General features: G+C 45.8%; 1 protein-coding gene across 1 annotated transcript in view; it reads right to left on the reverse strand.

Annotated features, from left to right (window-relative positions):
• LOC126249489 (uncharacterized) overlaps window positions 1-17880 on the reverse strand; it is a 131176-nt gene that overhangs the window by 33769 nt on the left and 79527 nt on the right. Inside the window, exon 3 of the mRNA XM_049951177.1 lies at window positions 2973-3257. Within this exon, the coding sequence (XP_049807134.1) occupies window positions 2973-3257 (285 nt within the window). The remainder of the gene's footprint in view (window positions 1-2972; window positions 3258-17880) is intronic.

The raw sequence follows: 17880 nt of genomic DNA on the forward strand, positions 1-17880 counted from the left end.
GCATTATCTTGCTGAAATGTAAGACCAGGATGACTTGCCATGGAGGTCAACAAAACGGGGCGTAGAATATCGTCGACGTAATAATATGCTGTAACAGTGCCGCGGATGGCACCAAAGTGTTCCTGATGTGAAAAGAAGTGGCACCCCAGGCCATCACTCCTAGTTGTCTGGCAGCATGGCGGGCGATAGTTCGGTATCCCACTGCTGTCTCCAGACACTTCTTCGCTGGTCATCAGGGTTCAGTTCGAAGCAGGACCCATCACTGAAGACAATTATACTCCAGTAAATGAGATTCCAGGCCGAAGATGTGCCTGGATACGCCTCAGGCAGCAGTGGGTTACCAACCTGAGTGTCGCCTGTCATATGGCCCCATAACCAGGAGTCATTTCTTTCCTTATCAGGAACCCTTTGCTGCCATCCACGGCACCCTAGCAGCACAGTGTTACGTCAACGATATTCCACGCCCTGTTTTGTTGCCATCCTGGACTTACATTTCAGCAAGATAATGCCCGCCCACGCACGGCAACGTTTTCTACTGCTTGTGTTCGTGCTTGGCCAGCCAGACCACCGGATCTCTCCTCAGTTGACAACGCTATGAGCATTACCAGCACGGTCCTCCAACTATCTTGGGATTTCGAACTTCTAACGCACAATTGGACAGAATCTGGCACGATATCCCTCAGGAGAATATCCAACAACTTTGTCAATCAAGGCCAACACGAATTACTGCCTGCATGAGGGCCAGAGGTGCACCAACGCGTTATTGACTGGCTCAATTTATGAAACACGTTATCTTGAATAATTTATCCAGTTTTTCAGAAACTGTAATCATTCTGTACATCTACTTCAAATCTACCTATTTCCTTCCAATTCGGATAGATAGTATCGACAGAAATTGGGAGCTGTATACCACATAAATTTGTAAGTGATGGTACTGATCCCTCATGGCACACAAAACGGATCAGATCGTTGCTGCAGAAGCAACGAAAAAAGCATTACAAATTTAAAAGAACGCAAAATCCCCAAGATTGGCAAAGTTTTACAGAAGTTCGAAATATGGCGCGTACTTCAATGCGAGATGCTTTTAATAATTTCCACAACGAAATTCTGTCTCGAAATCTGGCAGAAAAAGCAAAGAGCTTCTGGTCATACATCAAGCACACCAGTGGCAAGACGCAATCAATACCTTCACTGCGCGATAACAACGGTGAAATAACTGATGACAGTGCCACAAAAGCAGAGTTATTAAACACGGTTTTCCGAAACTCCTTCACCAAAGAAGACGAAGTAAATATTCCTGAATTCCAATCAAGAACAACTGCCAAGATGAGAAACATAGAAGTAGATATCCTCGGTGTAACAAAGCAGCTTAAATCACTTAATAAAAGCAAGGCTTCCGGTCCAGATTGTATACCAATCAGGTTCATCTCAGAGTATGCTGATAAAATAGCTCCATATTTAGCAATTATATACAACCACTCGCTCACAGAAAGATCCGTACCTAAAGACTGGAAAATTTCTCGAATCACACCAATACCCAAAAAGGGAAGTAGTTGTAATCTCCTGAATTACAGGCCTATATCACTAACGTCGATTTGCACTAGGGTTTTTGGAACATATTCTGTATTCGAACATTACGAAGTTCCTCGAAGAAAACGATTTATTGACACATAGTCGGCACGGATTCAGAAAATATCGTTCTTGTGAAACACAATTAGCTCTTTATAGTCTTTAAGTAATGAGTGCTATCGACAGGGGATGTCAAATTGATTCCATATTTTTAGATTTCGAGAAGGCTTTAGACACCGTTCCTCGCAAGCGTCTTCTAACCAAACTGCGTGCCTACGTGCCTCAGTTGTACGACTGGATTCGTGATTTCCTGACAGAAAAGTCTAAGTTCGTAGTAATAGACGGAAAGTGATCGAGTAAAACAGAAGTAATATGCGGCGTTCCCCAAGGAAGGCCCTCTATTGTTCCTGATCTGTATTAACGACGTAGGAGACAATCTGAGTAGCCGTCTTAGATTGTTTGCAGATGATGCTGTGGTTTACCGTTTTGTAAAGTCATCAGGTGATCAAAACGAATTGCAAAATGATTTAGATACGATATCTGTACGGTGCGAAAAGTGGCAATTGACCCTGAATAAAGAAAAGTGTGAAGTTATTCAAATGAGTACTAAAAGAAATCAGCTAAATTTCGATTACGCGATAAGCACACAAATCTGAAGGCTGTAAATTCAGCTGAATACTTAGGGCTTACAATTACAAATAACCTAAATTGGAACGATCACATAGGTAATACTGTGGGTAGAGCAAACCAAAGACTGCGATTCTTTGGCAGAACACTTAGAAGGTGCAATAGATCTACTAAAGAGACTGCTTACACCACGCTTGTCCGCCCTATTCTGGAGTATTGATGTGCGGTGAGGGATCCGCATCAGGTCGGACTGACGGAACACGTCGAAAAAGTACAAAGAAGGGCAGCTCATTTTGTATTATCGCGAAATAGGGGAGATACTGTCACAGACATGATACGTGAATTGGAGTGGAAATCATTAAAAGAAAGGCGTTTTTCGTTACGACGGGATCTTCTCGTGAAATTTCAATCACCAGTTTTCTCCTCCGATTGCGCAAACATTGTGTTGCCACCTACCTAAATAGGGAGATGTGATCATCACGATAAAATAAGAGAAATCAGGGCTGGCACAGAAAAATTTAAGTGCTCGTTTTTCCCGCGTGCCGTTCGAGAGTGGAACGGTAGAGAGACAGCTCGAAGGTGGTTCATTGAACCCTCTGCCAGGCACTTTATTCTAAAAGGTAGAGTAATCACGTACATGTAGATGTAAATATTTCCTTCATGCTGCGTCATTTTTCATGTCTTAGAGTGTACCTTATTAGTTAATCCTACATTACAACATTCAGAGAGTGAGTGGTAGATATATTTCATTTTCATTTTAAGCGATGGACTGGTACCTGCAGCTGTCGACGATGGCGGCAGCTGCGCGAGGCAGTGCGTAGAGCGCTGCTAGGTGCAGAGCGGTGAAGCCTTCGTCGTCGGCGCGGTTGACGTCGAACAGTGGGCAGTCGACGAGGGCGGCGACGCACGCCTCCAGCCGCGCCGCCATCTTCTTGTCTGCGGGCGCGTCGCGGAAGCCCAGCACGGCCCAGTGCAGCGCCGTGCGGCCGCACGCCGTCTGCGCGCTCACCCGCGTCTTCTTGCGCGACAGCAGCTCCTGCAGCGCCGCCACGTTGCCGCTCCTGCAGATCACACCAATTGCCATGGCCGCTGCTGACACATCAGAAATGTATTCGACTGTAATACCACAGTCTAACACGTATAGTCGCGAGGTTCACTGCCACGAAATTTGACACTGCACGCCACTAGCTAGCGTGTAAATCAGCCGCCAACCACGTCGCGAGTGAGTCAGTGACATCGATGCTCGTTTGGGTTGTGCTGAGTGTGGGGATCTATAATCTTGAATATGCTGCAAACTGCGCATGCGCACGAACAGGGAACTGCTGCGTCGTGTACTAACATCAGAACTTAACCTATTCTCGCCGGGGTCATTCCTATTATAGTAATGAATTTTGTGCCTTTATTTCTTCTTAATTTTAACTTTGTTGTTTGCTTTTTCGTGACACGTTACGAAGATTGCACAAGGACCTGGTACTTTTCCTATTTGTGTTCTACCAGAAGACAGGCGAATATCTTAAAGCAAAAAGATATTTACGTTATACAATACCTGGACAAAGAAAAATGCTACGCTATGCATAAATAAGATTGTAAATAGATAAAAGTTTATTAATGAAAATTTTTTTAACAGGGAAAAGATCTACAAAATGAGAAAAATAATTTTCTACGTTATTTTGCATTTATACAAGACACAAAGGCTCAAGTACGAAGGCGCTGCTTCTAAACATAATTTGTTGTCTTCGTAAGTCGCAACCTGGCAAGAAAAGTGACGCAAATCGAAAAACGGCATCTCTAGTTTATGACAGAGAAATACGTGTGAAGTGCCCCATGGTACGCGAAAAATATAATGGCATTTACTGCCAACAATACTTACTTGAAATGTAAAGGAAGCTTATACTACTTCAATATTAGTTTTATAGAAGTAATTCTTTAAGGCGCGGTTTCTCAAGTATTGCATTTTTGAGATTTGCCACTGTTCTCGCGGAGTGCGATATGTTTTGAAATGCGTGAGCGATACTTTTTCTGTTCTTTCAGCTCTCAATTATAGAGCATTTACGATAGGCCTTTGTCAAAAAATCTACCATGAATTGCTCACTCTATTAACATTGCTTGTTCCTACATTCTGTTGTTTCGTAATGAGGACGTCAAACTGCACAGCTGAGAGCTCGCACAACACACATAGTTGTGGCGCTGCCGTATACACTCCTGGAAATTGAAATAAGAAAACCGTGAATTCATTGTCCCAGGAAGGGGAAACTTTATTGCCACATTCCTGGGGTCAGATACATCACATGATCACACTGACAGAACCACAGGCACATAGACACAGGCAACAGAGCATGCACAATGTCGGCACTAGTACAGTGTATATCCACCTTTCGCAGCAATGCAGGCTGCTATTCTCCCATGGAGACGATCGTAGAGATGCTGGATGTAGTCCTGTGGAACGGCTTGCCATGCCATTTCCACCTGGCGCCTCAGTTGGACCAGCGTTCGTGCTGGACGTGCAGACCGCGTGAGACGACGCTTCATCCAGTCCCAAACATGCTCAATGGGGGACAGATCCGGAGATCTTGCTGGCCAGGGTAGTTGACTTACACCTTCTAGAGCACGTTGGGTGGCACGGGATACATGCGGACGTGCATTGTCCTGTTGGAACAGCAAGTTCCCTTGCCGGTCTAGGAATGGTAGAACGATGGGTTCGATGACGGTTTGGATGTACCGTGCACTATTCAGTGTCCCCTCGACGATCACCAGTGGTGTACGGCCAGTGTAGGAGATCGCTCCCCACACCATGATGCCGGGTGTTGGCCCTGTGTGCCTCGGTCGTATGCAGTCCTGATTGTGGCGCTCACCTGCACGGCGCCAAACACGCATACGACCATCATTGGCACCAAGGCAGAAGCGACTCTCATCGCTGAAGACGACACGTCTCCATTCGTCCCTCCATTCACGCCTGTCGCGACACCACTGGAGGCGGGCTGCACGATGTTGGGGCGTGAGAGGAAGACGGCCTAACGGTGTGCGGGACCGTAGCCCAGCATCATGGAGACGGTTGCGAATGGTCCTCGCCAATACCCCAGGAGCAACAGTGTCCCTAATTTGCTGGGAAGTGGCGGTGCGGTCCCCTACGGCACTGCGTAGGATCCTGCGGTCTTGGCGTGCATCCGTGAGTCGCTGCGGTCCGGTCCCAGGTCGACGGGCACGTGCACCTTCCGCCGACCACTGGCGACAACATCGATGTACTGTGGAGACCTCACGCCCCACGTGTTGAGCAATTCGGCGGTACGTCCACCCGGCCTCCCGCATGCCCACTATACGCCCTCGCTCAAAGTCCGTCAACTGCACATACGGTTCACGTCCACGCTGTCGCGGCATGCTACCAGTGTTAAAGACTGCGATGGAGCTCCGTATGCCACGGCAAACTGGCTGACACTGACGACGGCGGTGCACAAATGCTGCGCAGCTAGCTCCATTCGACGGCCAACACCGCGGTTCCTGGTGTGTCCGCTGTGCCGTGCGTGTGATCATTGCTTGTACAGCCCTCTCGCAGTGTCCGGAGCAAGTATGGTGGGTCTGACACACCGGTGTCAATGTGTTCTTTTTTCCATTTCCAGGAGTGTAAATGGAAACGACCACACGGGACAGGTCAGACTCAGAATAGGCATAAGTGGCCAGGAGCGCTGCAGCAGACTTGGTTTCCACGAGTAGTCGACTGAGACAAGGAAGTAGCTTGTGTAAAAGCGGCTTTGACATCATAGTCTCTGCAACATTATTTTTTTGAAATTATTTTTCTGCGCAATTTTCGAAACAGCTATCACACACTTGTTAGCAAAATTTAAGGACGAAAGTAAATTTCGAAAGATGTGTTACCGTCGTAATACCTGGAAGATACATAGAAAGAACTGGTACAGCTTACTACTGTAGCGGCACCACCGTTTAGGATAGGGAAGGTTAGTCTTGCGCGATATTCGGAGCACGAATTACAGCCAGATGTGGGCCAGATTGCAGTAAGTTACGCTAACCAGCGGTTGCGAAGTGGAATGGAGGCCACAGGGCCGTTGAACCGCTGAAAAGAGCAAACGCAGCGGTTCGCATGGTGCAAGCCATAGGCACAAGGGGCCCACTGGCGCAACCGCGATGTGGGGCATACGTGACTCGGAGCGGCGCGTTAACAAAACAGATGTACACAGCCGAGTATAAATAGGTGTCGTTTTCTAACGAGATTCATTGAAGTGTGACAGCTCTCCAGGATGGCGGGGCATGTCCCTCTGCCAGGCTACACGCAGCAACAGATGGGGCGACAGTATCCCAGTCCATGGCGGGTCATTGGTTCGACTCTCTGAGGCCGACGCGGGGTCCGCAGCCAGCCAGGGCAGGCCACTCTTCGGCTCGCTACCGTGGGCACTCATCTCGGCTCTCGACACATACCGGAGACTTCCATGGCGAGGGCAACAGGTTCAGACGCCGGATCGCGGGTGGTCGTTGCCGCCACGTTCCCAGCTATGCCAGCCGAGGAAGAAGCAGCAGTGGGGCCGGCCTACGGTGGTGGGGCCTGGCTGAGCAGCGTGGCTCACACCGAGCAACACTGAGTCGCCTGCTGGCGCATCCATCCTGACGTAATCGGAACTCTGCAGCTGGCGAACAAGGCTGGCATGACACACCGTTGCGTTGCACAGGCGGCTGGGGTGCTACCTCAGCATTGCTGGGCCTGTGATGCAGACCGAGGTGAACGGAGCTCTGTAGAGGAAACGAATAAATCATTTGGAAAGTTCTTGTTGAGTTTTAATACAGCACCTCCTGGCACTCAGCCCCCTACATTTGGTGTCAATACGCCGCATTTGGCGTCTGATGCCACAACAGTACTGAAGGTAACTGAAAGAGATACTCAATGTGACGAACAGAAATGGCAGTTTTATTCAAAGACAGTAATTACACTGAAGTCACCGCGAATTATGATGGTTCCTGGACATCGAAAAAGGCAGAACATGGTTCTTAACAGGGTTGTTGATCACAACGAATGGGAAAACATGCTCTGCAATGTGCTCCCGTGCTGACCACATGGTTGTGGGGCGCTGTTAGTATAGGGCGTTTCATTTCTCCATCAGCGGGACAACTCCTGGATGGTCGTTGGGGCATGTGAGCGTGCTGCAAAACATTTCCTCAACGCATTCCACACGTGCTAGATGGGTTTTGAATCGGAAGAACGAGCTGGCCCGTATATTTGCCGAATATTCTCTCGTCACAAGAAATCCTCCACATGCGTCGTTTGATGTGATCGATCATTATCATCCACAAAAATCAAGTCATGGCCAAATGCAACCCTGAAAAGATACAGAGGGGGGAAGAGGTACCGTGTCACAATAATGTTGACCGGTACTATGTGTACAAAGAGGTTAGTAAACCCATGCAACATTATGCCTCTCCACACTATACCACTTGGCAAAATCAAAACTATCACTTTCGGCAATGCTCTTTGGTGTATACTGCGTTCTCATCTCTCGCCTTAGGTGGCTACGTCCAGAATCACCAATCATGATGAATCTGCTCTCATCCGATAACAGCACACGACCCCTCATCTCGTTGGTCATCACCATGCACTTGGAACACAACATCCTGGTCGTCGGACAAAGAGACCACCACCATGCAGTCAATGTGCCACTATGGAGCATGGCATTACGTAGCCTGCTGTCATGTTAAATATCGCTGCAATTGCACCTACTGTTTGATAGGGCTCCCTTCATGCCCGTTGCACAATGTAGCAGTCGAGTGCTGCTGTAGTTGCCCGTGGTCGACCGCCTCCTCTCCTTCGGACAGCAGTGCCAGTGGGTCGGAACGCTCCCGAAGAACGTGAAATGATGCTGTGAGCAATCCCAAACTCCTGGGCTACAGTAGCCGCATTCTGTCGTTGTACCAGTTTCTCGATGGTTCTTCCCTGTGTGAAGTCATCCAGATGTTGTCTCTGGGCTGTGTTGTAATCAATACCACTGATTGACACAAATTATCTTCTCCCATTCCTTGGACTGCCTTGTGTTGCATAGCCAGCCCCATTTGGCGCTAATAGCCACTCTGACATTCCATCCGACGCCCAACTTTCTGTGCTCGAGTGGGAGACCTCTGACAACGTGCTGCCGCAGTTTCATTCGTTTCCACCTCTTAGTTAGTATGTTATGTTACTTTATCTCTCGCCCTTCACTCTTGCACAGCTATGTATTACTAGCCTATTTTTCTCCATCCTGTATTTCATACGGTGAAAGCCGAAACCTGACAGCTAGCAGTGCTTCTGCCATCTTTCAACAGTTGAACGCAAAAGGCTGGTGGAGAGACCGAAGGTACATGGCTGAAAGTAACGGTCGTCTATAGAGCTGCAATGTCACTGAGGCGTTTCCATTTTTACATATACAAAATCATGTTACGTGACTGACTGTGGTAGACGCGCCTTACGGACTGTTGCTACTGCTACTGCCACAGTCTTTGCCGACACCGGGCAAGCGACTTTCAATTAAAATATCTCCCCTGCATCTACATCTACATCTACATCTATACTCCGCGAGCCACCTTACGGTGTGTGGCGGAGGGTACTTATTGTACCACTATCTGATCCCCCCTTCCCTGTTCCATTCACGAATTGTGCGTGGGAAGAACGACTGCTTGTAAGTCTCCGTATTTGCTCTAATTTCTCGGATCTTTTCGTTGTGATCATTACGCGAGATATATGTGGGCGGTAGTAATATGTTGCCCATCTCTTCCCGGAATGTGCTCTCTCGTAATTTCGATAATAAACCTCTCCGTATTGCGTAACGCCTTTCTTGAAGTGTCTGCCACTGGAGCTTGTTCAGCATCTCCGTAACGCTCTCGCGCTGACTAAATGTCCCCATGACGAATCGCGCTGCTTTTCGCTGGATCTTGTCTATCTCTTCTATTAATCCAACCTGGTAAGGGTCCCATACTGATGAGCAATACTCAAGAATCGGACGAACAAGCGTTTTGTAAGCTACTTCTTTCGTCGATGAGTCACATTTTCTTAGAATTCTTCCTATGAATCTCAACCTGGCGCCTGCTTTTCCCACTATTTGTTTTATGTGATCATTCCACTTCAGATCGCTCCGGATAGTAACTCCTAAGTATTTTACGGTCGTTACCGCTTCCAATGATTTACCACCTATGGCATAATCGTACTGGAATGGATTTCTGCCCCTATGTATGCGCATTAAATTACATTTATCTACATTTAGGGAAAGCTGCCAGCTGTCGCACCATTCATTAATCCTCTGCAGGTCTTCCTGGAGTACGTACGAGTCTTCTGATGTTGCTACTTTCTTGTAGACAACCGTGTCATCTGCAAATAGCCTCACGGAGCTACCGATGTTGTCAACCAAGTCATTTATGTATATTGTAAACAACAAAGGTCCTATCACGCTTCCCTGCGGTACTCCCGAAATTACCTCTACATCTGCAGATTTTGAACCGTTAAGAATGACATGTTGTGTTCTTTCTTCTAGGAAATCCTGAATCCAATCACAAACCTGGTCCGATATTCCGTAAGCACGTATTTTTTTCACTAAACGTAAGTGCGGAACCGTATCAAATGCCTTCCTGAAGTCCAGGAATACGGCATCAATCTGCTCGCCAGTGTCTACGGCACTGTGAATTTCTTGGGCAAATAGGGCGAGCTGGGTTTCACATGATCTCTGTTTGCGGAATCCATGTTGGTTATGATGAAGGAGATTTGTATTATCTAAGAACGTCATAATACGAGAACACAAAACATGTTCCATTATTCTACAACAGATTGACGTAAGTGAAATAGGCCTATAATTATTCGCATCTGATTTATGACCCTTCTTGAAAATGGGAACGACCTGTGCTTTCTTCCAGTCGCTAGGTACTTTACGTTCTTCCAGAGATCTACGATAAATTGCTGATAGAAAGGGGGCAAGTTCTTTAGCATAATCACTGTAGAATCTTAAGGGTATCTCGTCTGGTCCGTATGCTTTTCCGCTACTAAGTGATAGCAGTTGTTTTTCAATTCCGATATCGTTTATTTCAATATTTTCCATTTTGGCGTCCGTGCGACGGCTGAAGTCAGGGACCGTGTTACGATTTTCCGCAGTGAAACAGTTTCGGAACACTGAATTCAGTATTTCTGCCTTTCTTCGGTCGTCCTCTGTTTCGGTGCCATCGTGGTCAACGAGTGACTGAATAGGGGATTTAGATCCGCTTATCGATTTTACATATGACCAAAACTTTTTAGGGTTCTTGTTTAGATTGTTTGCCAATGTTTTATGTTCGAATTCGTTGAATGCTTCTCTCATTGCTCTCTTTACGCTCTTTTTCGCTTCGTTCAGCTTTTCCTTATCAGCTATGATTCGACTACTCTTAAACCTATGGTGAAGCTTTCTTTGTTTCCGTAGTACCTTTCGTACATGATTGTTATACCACGGTGGATCTTTCCCCTCGCTTTGGACCTTAGTCGGTACGAACTTATCTAAGGCGTACTGGACGATGTTTCTGAATTTTTTCCATTTTTGTTCCACATCCTCTTCCTCAGAAATGAACGTTTGATGGTGGTCACTCAGATATTCTGCGATTTGTGCCCTATCACTCTTGTTAAGCAAATAGATTTTCCTTCCTTTCTTGGCATTTCTTATTACACTTGTAGTCATTGATGCAACCACTGACTTATGATCACTGATACCCTCTTCTACATTCACGGAGTCGAAAAGTTCCGGTCTATTTGTTGCTATGAGGTCTAAAACGTTAGCTTCACGAGTTGGTTCTCTAACTATCTGCTCGAAGTAATTCTCGGACAAGGCAGTCAGGATAATGTCACAAGAGTCTCTGTCCCTGGCTCCAGTTCTGATTGTGTGACTATCCCATTCTATACCTGGTAGATTGAAGTCTCCCCCTATTACAATAGTATGATCACGAAACTTCTTCACGACGTTCTGCAGGTTCTCTCTGAGGCGCTCAACTACTACGGTTGCTGATGCAGGTGGCCTATAGAAGCATCCGACTATCATATCTGACCCACCTTTGATACTTAACTTAACCCAGATTATTTCACATTCGCATTCGCTAATAACTTCACTGGATATTATTGAATTCTTTACTGCTATAAATACTCCTCCACCATTGGCGTTTATCCTATCCTTGCGGTATATATTCCATTCTGTGTCTAGGATTTCGTTACTGTTCACTTCCGGTTTTAACCAACTTTCCGTTCCTAATACTATATGCGCACTATTTCCTTCAATAAGAGATACTAATTCAGGAACCTTGCCCTGGATACTCCTGCAGTTTACCAATATTACGTTAACTTTTCCTGTTTTTGGTCTCTGAGGACGGACGTTCTTTATCAACGATGATAATGTTCTCTCTGGTAAGCCGTCAGGTATTTTATCGTTTCGCCCAAGGGGGGGTCCCTCTAACCTAAAAAACCCCCGTGTGCACGCCACACGTACTCTGCTACCCTAGTAGCTGCTTCCGGTGTGTAGTGCACGCCTGACCTGTCTAGGGGGGCCCTACAGTTCTCCACCCAATAACGGAGGTCGATGAATTTGCAACCATTATAGTCGCAGAGTCGTCTGAGCCTCTGGTTTAGACCCTCCACACGGCTCCAAACCAGAGGACCGCGATCGACTCTGGGCACTATGCTGCAGATATTAAGCTCAGCTTGCACACCGCGTGCGATGCTGGTTGTCTTCACCAAATCAGCCAGCCGCCGGAAGGAACCAAGGATGGCCTCAGAACCCAAGCGGCAGGCGTCATTCGTTCCGACATGTGCTACTATCTGCAGCCGGTCACACCCAGTGCGTTCAATAGCTGCCGGAAGGGCCTCCTCCACATTACGGACGAGACCCCCCGGCAAGCACACCGAGTGCACACTGGCATTCTTCCCCGACCTACCCGCTATTTTCCTGAGGGGCTCCATAACCCGCCTAACGTTGGAGCTCCCTATAACTAATAGGCCCGCCCTCTGTGACTGTCGGGACCTTGCCGGAGAATCGGCCACTGGCCCAACAGGCGAGGCATCCTGTGGTGGCTCGGAAACGATGTCATCACCACTAGGAAGCACCCCGTACCTGTTGGAAAGGGGTAAGGCAGCCGCCACGCGGCCAGATCCCACCTTCGCCTTTCGGCCAGGCACGCGCGAGCCCACCACTGTCCGCCATTCACCCTGGAGTGATGGCTGACCGGTAAGATGCTCACTGCCGGAAGACGCAGCGACATCAGGGGTTCCATGTGATTCCAAGGCCACCGAAGTAGGCATAGGTCTCACCACAGTTGCCCCAACGCCACTACGAGCCGACGCCTGCGCCTCGAGCTCGATGAGCCTAACAGACAAAGCCTCCACCTGTCCCCGAAGAGTGGCCAATTCTCCTTGCGTCCGCTCACAACAACCACAGTCCCTACACATGACTATGTTTACCCTACTCTGCACGGGAATATACATACTGGATGTGCGAGTGCAGGCTGTAGACAGATGGTTGGCGATATATGGAAGTTTCGGTATGACCGTTAAACGAGCTCAGCCTAATGGTAAGGCGACCGCTCGCACTAAGGGGGAAATCCGGGTTCAAGCCCCGGGCCGGCACAAATTTATACTGTCGTCATTCCATTATACAGCTGATGGTTGTCCATATTCGCGACTGCGAAAACATTTCATTTCTTTTATAATGGCTGTAGTCGCCGCACTGCCTGTTCCTTCAAACACACATGCACGTCCAAAGGAACATTGCATTGTTCTTCTGGACAATGCAGCCGCTACAATATCGTATTTCGTTTATAGTTTGTAGTGTTTGTTGTGAACCGGATTTCGGTTTTTTATGCCATCTTCAGGAAACTCAACACTACAGTAAACAGATAGTCAACGCAATGTAACTTTTAGCTGTCCCACAGAGGTGTGACTTTCTACGACTGTGTATTGATACAAAAACAAAAACATAGTGACATTTACCAGGAAGTTAAAAAATCTTGTATTACCTTATACTTGAAGATTAAAAGTATAAGAATTTCAGACAAAAAACAGTCACAAGTGAGTTCTGGCACAGACTGCTATGCTATGTTGACAAAATAACTTATGAATGTGAAGAATAATAGAGGAATGTGATGAACAGGCAAAGGGACATTGCTAGAGGGGAGGAATAAGTCAGTGGAATTTGGGTAGGGAACAACTGTACTATTTACAACATATGGACACCCATGCTATGTGTTGGCAGGACTTCACAGATAGTTGCCAGCAAACTAAAATCCAAGAAATATACAGCATCTATAGGTACTAGGAATATTATTGCCCACATTCTTCTCAACACTCAAGACAAGAATGAACCCGTAGAACAGAGTGGAATGTGTAGGATTTTGTGCAATTTGTGTGGCAAGTTATATGAAGGTCAATGACGTAGGAATACGACTACTAAACTGACTGAAAATGAAGGAAGTTGGAGACTGAATAAGAAAGATTCCACCTTTGCTGAACATGCTCTGAATGAATGTAATTCTTATGATATAAAACGTGATGTGCACAAAAGACCCGAAACTAACATTAACTGAAATTCTGGCTACCAATAAACACCTTTCACAGCATCCTGACTTAATCCTTAGTGATCAAATACAGTTCCATTATTTACCCTTACTAAAATAGCACGAGCCAGTTCATATTTGTTTTCTCTCCATAAGGCAATACAGTAACATCAGAAAATTGAGTCCGCCTTGCTGCAAAACAGCTTGTTATTCGTTTATTTCTTTATTCTCCCAAACTAGTTTCGGCGACAAATATCACCATCACCAGTGGGTTTTTCAAAATCTTATTTATTGTATGTTACAGCATGTTGTTGTTGTTGTTGTTGTTGTTGTTGTTGTGGTCTTCAGTCCTGAGACTGGTTTGATGCAGCTCTCCATGCTACTCTATCCTGTGCAAGCTTCTTCATCTCCCAGTACCTACTGCAACCTACATCCTTCTGAATCTGCTTGGTGTATTCATCTCTTGGTCTCCCTCTACGATTTTTACCCTCCACGCTGCCCTCCAACACTAAGTTCGTGATCCCTTGATGCCTCAGAACATGTCCTACCAACCGATCCCTTCTTCTAGTCAAGTTGTGCCACAAGCTTATCCCCAATCCTATTCAACACCTAATCATTAGTTATGTGATCTACCCATCTAATCTTCCGCATTCTTCTGTAGCACCACATTTCGAAAGCTTCTATTCTCTTTTTGTCTAAACTATTTATCGTCCATGTTTCACTTCCATACATGGCTACACTCCATACAACTACTTTCAGAAACGACTTCCTAACACTTAAATCAATACTCGATGTTCACAAATTTCTCTTCTTCAGAAGCCACTTTCCTTCCCACCTACATTTTTATATCCTCTCTACTTCGACCATCATCAGTTTTTTGCTCCCCAATAGCAAAACTCCTTTACTACTTTAAGTGTCTCATTTCCTAATCTAATTCCCTCAGCATCACCCGACATAATTCGACTACATTCCATTATCCTCGTTTTGCTTTTTGTTGATGTTCATCTTATATCTTCCTTGCAAGACACTGTCCATTCCGTTCAACTTCTCCTCCAAGTCCTTTGCTGTCTCTGACAGAATTACAATGTCATCGGCGAACCTCAAAGTTTTTATTTCTTCTCCATGGATTTTAATACCTACTCCGAATTTTTCTTTTGTTTCCTTCACTGCTTGCTCAATATACAGATTGAATAACATCGGGGAGAGGCTACAACCCTGTCTCACTCCCTTCCCAACCACTGCTTCCCTTTCATGCCACTCAACTCTTATAACTGCCATTTGGTTTCTATACAAATTGTAAATAGCCTTTCGCTCCCTATGTTTTAGCCCTGCCACCTTCAGAATTTGAAAGAGAGTATTCCAGTCAACATTGTCAAAAGCTTTCTCTAAGTCTACAAATGCTAGAAACGTAGGTTTGCCTTTCCTTAATCTAGCCTCTAAGATAAGCCGTAGGGTCAGTATTGCCTCACGTGTTCCAATATTTCTACAGAATCCAAACTGATCTTCCCCAAGGTCGGCTTCTACTAGTTTTTCCATTCGTCTGTAAAGAATTTGCGATAGTATTTTGCAGCCGTGACTTATTAAACTGATAGTTCGGTAATTTTCACATCTGTCAACACCTGCTTTCTTTGGGATTGGGATTATTATATTCTTCTTGAAGTCTGAGGGTATTTCGCCAGTCTCATACATCTTGCTCACCAGATGGTAGAGTTTTGTCAGGACTGGCTCTCCCAAGGCCGTCAGTAGTTCTAATGGAATGTTGTCTACTCCCGGGGCCTTGTTTCGACTCAGGTCTTTCAGTGCTCTGTCGAACTCTTAACGCAGTATCATATCTCCCATTTCATCTTCATCTACATCCTCTTCTATTTCCATAATATTGTCCTCAAGTACATCGCCCTTGTATAGACCCTCTATATACTCCTTCCGCCTTTCTGCTTTCCCTTCTTTGCTTAGAACTGGGTTTCCATCTGAGCTCTTGATATTCATACAAGTGGTTCTCTTTTCTCCAAAGGTCTCTTTAATTTTCCTGTAGGCAGTATCTATCTTACCCCTAGCGAGATAAGCCTCTACATCCTGACATTTATCCTCTAGCCATCCCTGCTTAGCCATTTTGCACTTCCTGTCGATCTCATTTTTGAGACGTTTGTATTCCTTTTTGCCTGCTTCATTTACTGCATTTTTATATTTTCTCCTTTCATCAATTAAATTCAATATTTCTTCTGTTACCCAAGGATTTCTACTAGCCCTCGTCTTTTTACCTACTTGATCCTCTGCTGCCTTCACTACTTCATCCCTCAAAGCTACCCATCCTTCTTCTACTGTATTTCTTTGCCCCATTCCTGCCATTTGTTCCCTTACGCTCTCCCTGAAACTCTGTACAACCTCTGGTTCTTTCAGTTTATCCATGTCCCATCTCCTTAAATTCCCAGCTCCCACCTTTTTGCAGTTTCTTCAGTTTTAAGCTACAGTTCGTAACCAATAGATTGTGGTCAGAGTACACATCTGCCCCTGGAAATGTCTTACAATTTAAAACTTGGTTTCTAAATCTCTGTCTTACCATTATATAATCTATCTGATACCTTTTAGTATCTCCAGGGTTCTTCCATGTATACAACCTTCTTTCATGATTATTGAACCAAGTGTTAGCTATGATTAAGTTATGCTCTGCATAAAATTCTACCAGGCGGCTTCCTCTTTCATTTCTTACCCCCAACCCATATTCACCTACTACGTTTCCTTCTCTCCCTTTGCTACTACCGAATTCCAGACACCCATGACTATTAAATTTTCGTCTCCCTTCACTATCTCAATAACTTCTTTTATTTCATCATACATTTCTTCAATTTCTTCGTCATCTGCAGAGCTAGTTGGCATATAAACTTGCACTACCGTAGTAGGCGTGGGCTTCGTGTCTATCTTGGCCACAATAATGCGTTCACTATGCTGTTTGTAGTAGCTTACCCGCATTACTATTTTTTTATTCATTATTTTACCTACTCCTACATTACCCCTACTTGATTTTGTATTTATAATCCTGTATTCACCTGACCAAAAGTCTTGTTCCTCTTGCCACCGAACTTCACTAATTCCCACTATATCCAACGTTAACCTATTCATTTCCCTTTTTAAATTTTCTAACCTACCTGCCCGATTAAGGGATCTGACATTCCACGCTCCGATCCGTAGAATGCCAGTTTTCTTTCTCCTGATAACGATGTCCTCTTGAGTAGTCCCCGCCCGGAGATCCGAATGGGGGACTATTTTACCTCCGGAATATTTTACCCAAGAGGACGCTATCATCATTAACCATACAGTAAAGCTAGATGCCCTCGGGAAAAATTACGGCTGTATTTTCTCCTTGCTTTCAACCGTTCGCAGTACCAGCACAGCAAGGCCGTTTTGGTTAGTGTTACAAGGCCAGATCTGTCAATCATCCAGACTGTTGGCCCCGCAACTACTGAAAAGGCTACATCTACATCTATACTCCGCAAGCCACCCAACGGTGTGTGGCGGAGGGCACTTTACGTGCCACTGTCATTACCTCCCTTTCCTGTTCCAGTCGCGTATGGTTCGCGGGAAGAACGACTGTCTGAAAGCCTCCGTGCGCGCTCTAATCTCTCTAATTTTACATTCGTGATCTCCTCGGGAGGTATAAGTAGGGGGAAGCAATATATTCGATACCTCGTCCAGAAACGCACCCTCTCGAAACCTGGCGAGCAAGCTACACCGCGATGCAGAGCGCCTCTCTTGCAGAGTCTGCCACTTGAGTGTATTAAACATCTCCGTAACGCTATCACGGTTACCAAATAACCCAGTGACGAAACGCACCGCTCTTCTTTGGATCATCTCTATCTCCTCCGTCAACCCGATCTGGTACGGATCCCACACTGATGAGCAATACTCAAGTATAGGTCGAACGAGTGTTTTGTAAGCCACCTCCTTTGTTGATGGACTACATTTTCTAAGCACTCTCCCAATGAATCTCAACCTGGTACCCGCCTTACCAACAATTAATTTTATATGATCATTCCACTTCAAATCGTTCCGCACGCATACTCCCAGATATTTTAGAGAAGTAACTGCTACCAGTGTTTGTTCCGCTATCATATAATCATACAATAAAGGATCCTTCTTTCTATGTATTAGCAATACATCACATTTGTC

The sequence above is a fragment of the Schistocerca nitens genome, chromosome 1, assembly GCF_023898315.1.
Source record: "Schistocerca nitens isolate TAMUIC-IGC-003100 chromosome 1, iqSchNite1.1, whole genome shotgun sequence".
NCBI classification, from domain to species: Eukaryota; Metazoa; Arthropoda; class Insecta; order Orthoptera; family Acrididae; genus Schistocerca; species Schistocerca nitens.